The sequence below is a fragment of the Malurus melanocephalus genome, unplaced genomic scaffold (genome assembly GCF_030028575.1).
Source record: "Malurus melanocephalus ecotype Western Australia unplaced genomic scaffold, MMel_1.1 scaffold_52, whole genome shotgun sequence".
Taxonomy (NCBI): domain Eukaryota; kingdom Metazoa; phylum Chordata; class Aves; order Passeriformes; family Maluridae; genus Malurus; species Malurus melanocephalus.
The window spans coordinates 2,672,759-2,680,241 of record NW_026623284.1 but is presented as its reverse complement, the minus strand read 5'-3'; the positions used below and the strand labels follow the sequence as shown (position 1 = coordinate 2,680,241).

Sequence of the window (7,483 nt, the reverse complement as noted above, 5' to 3'; positions counted from 1 at the left end):
GATGAAGGAAAGGGCAGCTCCCATCACCTGGAATCACAGTGAACTGGCTGCCCTTCCTTGTCTCTGGCTCTGCCCATCTATTAGCATAATTCCCTTTATTCCTCTGGGCTGTTCCCAGCTCTGCATCATGCTGGGCTTCTTTTGGCCCCTCTGAACCTTGCTTTCCTGAGTGGTTCAGCAGTCATTGTAGTCACTGTGGGGAAATCCATTCCCTGCCAGTGCCATCTGGCCGTGGCAGAGGGGGTGGCCCAGGTTCCCTAAAACAGGGGTCCTGCTCCAGCCAGCGCTGGATGTTTGTGTGTGGCACAGGGATGATTAATATATTACATGGTGTGCTTGTGGGGACTGCCTATGACTGCAGAGCTTATCTGAGGTTTAAACATTAATTCCAGCCCTCTGGGAAGCCTGTCCGAGCACTGTCTTGTCCCAGATGCAGCCRCCAATGTCAGGTGTTGGGGAAATTTTGAAAGCAGTTGGTGATTTTGGGCGATTTCAGAAACGCCTGATACTGCTTTCTGTGATCCCCTGCCTCAGCGTGGCTTTTCACCAGTTCAGCCAACTTTTCATGGTCTCAGATGTGCCTCACCACTGTGACACCAGCTGGATCCGYGCCRTCGGCCCCAACCTGACAGAGGAAGAGCAGCTGAACCTCACCCTGCCCCGGGGCGCTGACGGGCAGTTCGAGCAGTGCTCCATGTACTCGCCCGTGGACTGGGACCTGGATTCCATCGTGGCCTACGGCCTYAATGACACGCAGAAGTGCAGCAGTGGCTGGGTGTACCACACAGAGCAGCCGCCGTCCCTGCTGACCGAGGTGTGTAATCGCYGTTTGATGAGACCGGGGTGTGGAAGGGACGGGACACCCAAATGGCCACAGTGTCCCCAGAGCTGGTCCCTGACYGCAGTGCAGATGGGGTGGGCTGAGATTTACGCAGGTGCATGTTGGGGACCTTGGCTTCACCACGCATCCCCCAAGTGCAGTCCTGGAGAGGGTGCAGGCTGTGATAGAGGTGTCAGTGGGGCCACACACAGAGCCAGTAGGGATTTGAATCTTTCCTGGAGGGACCTCCTGGCCCTGGGTTCTCCCATTCCCTCTCCATACAGGGGGTAACCTTACAGATTAAAATCATGGAATGGTTTGKCTTGGAAGGGTCCTTCAAAAGTYATCCAGTCCAGTCCCCAACATCATCRTTAGCTGAGAAACATGGTAAGTTAAGATGAAAGAGTAGGTTTAGATTAAATATTGGGAAGAAATTCTGCCCTGTGAGGCTGGGTGGGCCCGGCACAGGTTGCCCAGAGAAGCTGTGGCTGCCCCACCSCTGGAAGTGTTCAAGGGCAGGTTGGATGAGGCTCTGAGCCACCTGGGATAGTGGAAGGTGCTCCTCCCCATGGCAGGGCGGTTGGAATTAGATGACCTTTAAGGTCCCTTCCCACCCAAACCATTCTATGGTTCTGTGATCCTTCCTATGTCACTCTTTCCATTGTTGCCCTCTGCATGCTTGCATTTGCAGGACATCTCTTAAACAGAAACTGCTTGTCCCAGGAATCAGCACTGCTCTCATCCTTTCTCCTGTGGGAGGTCAGGTGGTCTGGGATAAAGCAAGCTGCTGCTTCTGTCCCCAGGCCCATCTATAGCAAAATTTGCTGACCAGGAGGCWCCCCTGGGTTGGCTGGGCTGGATAGGGGGGACTCCTGCAGGTCCCAGTGCACGGGAGAGGGACCCCACTGACTACCCCAAGGGTTTGTCCCACCTCTGGCTTGTGTGCCCTGTGCATACTKTGGAGATTCACATCCTTGGAAGAGGGGATCCCAAAGCATCTGTTTCTCCTTTCTCCAGTTTGACCTGGTGTGTGACAAGAAGGAGCTGAATGACATTGGCCAGGCCATCTACATGGCAGGGCTGCTCTTGGGAGCCACAATCTTTGGGCCTCTGAGTGACAGGTGAGGAGCCACAACCCCCTGCCCAGGGTCTGTGCAAAGCCAGCACAGCAGGTGTGAGCCTGTCTGGGCACTGCACCCTGTGCATTTTGTCACCACTTCTCACTAACAGGGACCCTGACCAAAGTCCTYGGGTCCCATGAGGACATGGCCACTCAGGGAGGGGAAGGGAGAGAGAGACAATGTGTGTATACAGTGCTTCACTTGTCACCCACAGCCTAGGCTGAGCCTTATCAGGGTGATAAAAATCACTGTATAACCTGCTGGGCTCCTTGCCATCTCCATGGGGTCTCTCCAGACACGGACTGCCTTCCCTGTTTCTCCCCAGGATCGGCCGCCGCCCAGTCATTCTGATCTCCGTCCTCCTCCAGGGCTTGTTCGGTCTGGGAATTGCCTTTGTGCCCCATTTCTATGTGTATATGGCCTTCAGGTGTGTCGTGGGGGCCTCTGTGTCGGGGATCACCATGACAATACTGGCCTTAGGTGAGTAGGATGCTCTTGCTGTGGAGCCTCTCAAYGCACAATAGGAAAAATCTGTAGAGATAAAAATAATTGCGTTTGACCAGAAAAGCAGCATCATRAGGACATGTGCTCTGCAATGTTCTTTGGCACTTTGGCAATCTCCTCAAGCCTGAGAGATAAGGGGAGCATCTCTCCCCTGCCAGTGCTCAGAGGAGGCCAAGGGGACAATGTCCCAGTTCAGGAGGTCAGTCTAGTCCTCACCTCCAGAACAGTTCTTCTCCAGGGAAATATCCTGTTTGCCTCAYGGAAAATAATTTGGATAACTGAGCCTTCTTTCTTGCTTTCAGCTACAGAATGGATTGGTGTCTCCTCCCGGCCAAAGGCAGTGCTCACTTCTCACTGCTGCTTTGCCATTGGACAGATGATTTTGGCAGGCTTGAGTTATGGCATCCGCAACTGGAGGCTGCTGGAAATTGCAGGATCTGCTCCGATATTTGCCTTTTTCTTGTTCATCGGGTAAGTGGGATGTGGACAGAGCTCCTGCAGACACAACAGTGATGTGGGGGTGTGAGGGAGGAGGCAGCAGCAGCTCAGGGCCAGGCTGGCTCTGTCCCATTGGAGTGCAGGTGCTGGAGGAGCTGCTGTGGAGCTCAGCACATCTCCCTGGGGCACTGGGCTGCTGAGAGCAGCAGCTGCTTTGCTTCAAATCTCCAAATGTGGCCTTTGGAGCTCAGTTTAGGCCAATTGGATCCATCCATCCCATGGGCCRTTCGAGAGCTGGACTCTGAGCCTTGTGGGTCCCTTTTAACGCAGGATGTTCTGTGGTTGTGTGACGTGACTCTGTGGTGGCCACGGCTCGCTGGAYRYGGTCCCAGGGAAAGGGGCTGTGGGGCACTGAGCAGGGCCCAGCAGCATGTCCTGCCCTCCCCTCCTGGCAGGGTGCTCCCAGAGTCAGCTCGCTGGCTGGTGACCAAAGGCCGAGTGGAGGAAGCCAAGAAGGTCCTGCAGAAGGCGGCAGACACCAACAAGCGCAGCCTCCCACCAGGGCTCCTGGAGCAGGTACGGGGGGGTTCTTGTCCTCAGACACTGCCCTGGGCCTTGCAGCAGCTCCTGGAGCTCGGCTCATCCCAGGAACATCTCTCCATTCCACTGGGGGTGGTTTGGGGATGGACTGTGGGGGACTGCAGCTGAGTTCCACAGGGACAAGGTCAGAGAAGAGGCCCAGCTTCTGCTGAGGCTCAGCGTGGAGCTTTCTGGAGTTCACCTGGGGATATGGAAAGGACTGAAATGCTGCTCTGGCTGTTCTCCTGTGAGGATTGCAGGAGTGTGGGTGGATGAGCATAGGGTCTSTGGGTTTCCATGGAAGGGGAGTTCCCTCCTTGCCCATTCCAAAATTCCTACACTGGGGAAATGTTCATCCTGAGGAACTTCTCAGTTCCCACCCACCTGTGCTGGGCACCCAGAGCACAGAGGCAGCAGCCCAGCCCCACTGGTCTGCCCTCCCTCACAGAATCTGTTCCACTGAGGCTTTCCATGGTTTGCAAGTGGAAAAGGAGCTGGACATGGGTTTCCTTTTCCTGCTTTCACTCTGGCTTTCTGTGTTTTGAAGCTGAAGCCTGAGAAACAGACCAAGTCTGGAAGTTTCTTGGATCTCTTTCGGAAGAAGCACTTGCAGAAGGTGACATTAATCATGTCATGTGCCTGGTAAGACATTCCCTGGTTCCCTCTTTTCAGGCTTCTAGGTGGAGAAAAGAAGGGATTTATGGTTATAAACAAATTCACCTTGTGAATTTTGGGTGCTATTGATGGATGTTTCTGTTTCTGTCTGTTTAGATGCTATGTGGTTTGTGGGAAAGGTTATAGCATTTCTAACTTTGGCAGTCCTGTGGTATTCCTCTGGTTTTGCATCCCCTTGGAAATGCTATGGCTTGGTCCAAATGTTGTCACTGGTGACCAAAGCTGCATTTCCTCATGGCTCACAGCTGCTCAGTGCCACCCTGCCTGGCTTTCAGGTTTGTGAACAGCTTTGTCTACTACGGGCTGAGTCTGAACGTGACAAATTTTGGCCTGGACATCTACCTGACTCAACTGGCCTTTGGAGCAGTGGAAATCCCAGCCCGCCTCGGCTGTATCTTCATTCTACAGAGATTTGGGAGGAGGAAAACCCAGGCCGTTCTTCTGGTGCTGAGTGGCCTGGTGTGTCTGATCATCACCGGCATCCCTGAAGGTGAACAACCTCATCCCACAGGGAGAGGACACTCTGGGACAGGGAGGCACAGAGCCCCAACCCGTCCCTGGCTGATCCTGTCCTCCCAGCCAGGGCTGGCTCGCGCCCCTCTAGGCCTGGCCCTGGCCTCAGGGGCCTGCTGACCCCCCAGGCCTAACCCAAAAAACCAAACCTTCTCTTGCCAATCATGATACAATCATGATAGCAGAGGGCAGAGCTGAGCCCAGTGGCCCCCCTGCCCTCAGGGCTGTCCTCTGGGGAAATCAGTACCTGGGGAGGTGATGTGATGGATGCAGGGTGAGCTGAAGGCGGTCACCAGACCAGAGTGTCCCAGTCCGTGCTCAGGCACTGTTGGAGGTGATGGCTCCCTGCAGGTGACACAGCTGTCCCTGCACATCCCCCCAGTCACCATCTGTGAGTGGTGCTGAGCCCTCCCCATCCCATAGCGACCATCTCTCCTCCTCCCCTCAGACCAGCCTGTGGCAACCACCGTCCTGGCCACCATTGGCAAGTTCACTGCCTCAGCCTCCTTCTCCACCTCCTTTGTCTACTCTGCCGAACTCTTCCCCACGGTTGTCAGGTGAGCTCTCCCCACACACCGGGCCGTCCCTCTGCCCTGGCTGGCAGTGGTRACAGGGCAGGAGCCCAGCTGTCCCCAYGGCCACTCTCAGTCCCACGGTGGCYTGGGGATGCTGTTCCCTGCCCACACGTCCCTGCCCCTCGCTCCCACAGGCAGACAGGTGTGGGGCTGTGCTCCATGGCGGCGCGGGTGGCCGGGATCCTGGCCCCGCTGGTCCGTCTCCTGGGGCAGTACCACCGGGCCATCCCCATGGCCATCTTCGGGAGCGGCCCCGTGCTGGGGGGGCTGCTGTGTGTCCTGCTGCCCGAGACCCTCGGCACTGACCTGGCGGATGACAYGGGGGACGGCCACCCCCCGGCTGAGGTGGGTCCCTGGCGCTGCCTCTCGGGTGGGGATGTGGGGAGCCAGTGCTGGGGCAGCCCTTTGGCATTGCAKGTGCTGGGGGATTCTGTAGGAGTTACAAAGGTGGGAGGGCATGGAGTGGGGATGTCCCACTGTGGAGGGAGGGGAGGAAACCACATAACCCTGCCCATGGTGGTCATCCCTTCATTCCTGTYCGTGGGATAGAACAGCCAGTGCTCCACTTTCTTCCCTCTGCACTCCYCAGGGAAGGGCTGGTGCTTTGTAGCCACATCCTCTGGCTTTCAGCCTCTCATAGCTCCCAGCCCTCATTCCCCATGGGAACTGGAATCACACCCCAATACTTTTGTTGTGTTGCTGGGAGAAGKGTGTCCACAGAAACAGCAAAAAATGGGATCCAGGTTGCTGAGRGCTGCTTGTCTCAGAGACAGCTGCCATCAGCTCATCACACCCTTTTCCCTTTCATCAGGTCTGCGAAAATGCCACCAACAGCTCTCAGAATGGGCAGGTGAAAGGAAAAGATGGTGGCCAAGACAATGAGAGCACAAAGACCACATACTTCTAGCGGGGTCTGCAGGTGACTGTGGATAAAGGCAGCCCAGTGAGTGTGGGCACTGAGGACAGGGTCTCCACCACAGGACACCACCATTGCTCAGGCCATCACTACAATTCTTGGGTTTCCTTGTCTGTTTTGCCTTCCTGTATCTCCCTCTGTAGCTTGTCCTCAGGCACTGCAGGCTGTCACTGGTGTCCAACAGTGCTCTCGCTGGAGAAAATCAGGTGCTTTTTATTTAAGGGAAAAAAGAAAGAAATCAAGAATCAGAATGGAGGTATTTTCTCTTCATTTTTCCTGTCATTTCTCCGGGAAGGTGAGACTGAACTTTGTCCAGTGAGACACCCACCAGAGCATTSAGTAAACTTGCAACAGGGAACTGGGCTCACTAACAGGAGAGCTGGAGCAGATGCAGCACTKAAAATAATCTCACACTTGCAAGGAGTGATTTATCATGACTGTCTAGCAAGATCATCGTGTTCTCTCATAAAAACACTCCTTTWAWTTTTTTTTTTTTTWAWTTKRRRWWMTYWRSYKRRRAAAAAAAAATGTGATGGAAGAAACAGCATGGAGGGAGCAAGGATGTCTAACAGGCAGCAGATTTTTTTCCTCAGTGCTGGTGGCTTTGAATTGATGCCTGTCATGATGCTTTGGGCATGGAAAATGGTGCTGTTGGGCTGCAGAGTGGGACTAAATTGATTTGTCCATTCCAGGAAACTGAGATGTGCTGTGGCAGTTGCTCTTAGAAGAAAGTGCAAATCTTTCTGGGAAGTATCAGGTCTTTTCTACTCTSTTCTAGTCTATTCCATTTTGCTGCATTCATTTTGTCTTTAGAAGATTTAGGACGAGTTTTGTCTTATACTGTGAAGAAAAAAATAAAGTGTGTTTTTCCTGTGCTTCCCTTCCTCTTATCTCCTGTCCCTCAGTCCAACTTTCTTTTCTGGATGGGTACAGATGAAGCCTAAGAGTTGCACGTGTTGGTTCTCCACCTTTAATTGTACATCTCAAAGGTTCATTTTCTGGTGGTGTCAAGAAGCTTTTAAACCTGAATATTTCTTCTCTCCATTGTCATGCCTACACATTTTCCATGGACCAAAGTACCTCATGGATACTCAGTTTGATGAAGACAGAGTTTTGGATAAAATCAATRCCATGTGACAATGTCCTGCAAGGAGGGACTGGCTATGGTGCCACCTTCTCTCTGGCACAACTTTTCAGAGGATTTGCTGTAGTGCTCCTCTTTAGTACCCTGAGAATGAAGGAGCTCAGTGCTTTGTTCTTTCCTTAGAAAGGCTGGGGAGTACCTCCTTCAAGCTGTTTTCAAAAACAAGGCRCTGGGGGTAAAGGCTGAGGGCAGAGCTTG

General features: G+C 53.7%; 1 protein-coding gene across 1 annotated transcript; it reads left to right on the top strand.

Annotated features, from left to right (window-relative positions):
* Window positions 1-252: 252 nt before the first annotated feature.
* Window positions 253-6,632, top strand: LOC130573166 (solute carrier family 22 member 13-like). Its single transcript, XM_057365419.1, has 10 exons — window positions 253-814; window positions 1,838-1,941; window positions 2,267-2,421; window positions 2,748-2,916; window positions 3,339-3,459; window positions 4,010-4,104; window positions 4,413-4,627; window positions 5,099-5,207; window positions 5,360-5,570; window positions 6,037-6,632. Exons 1-10 carry the CDS (start codon window positions 431-433, stop codon window positions 6,130-6,132), a joined length of 1,659 nt encoding a protein of 552 aa, XP_057221402.1. The 5' UTR covers window positions 253-430; the 3' UTR covers window positions 6,133-6,632.
* The last annotated feature ends 851 nt before the right edge of the window (window positions 6,633-7,483 follow it).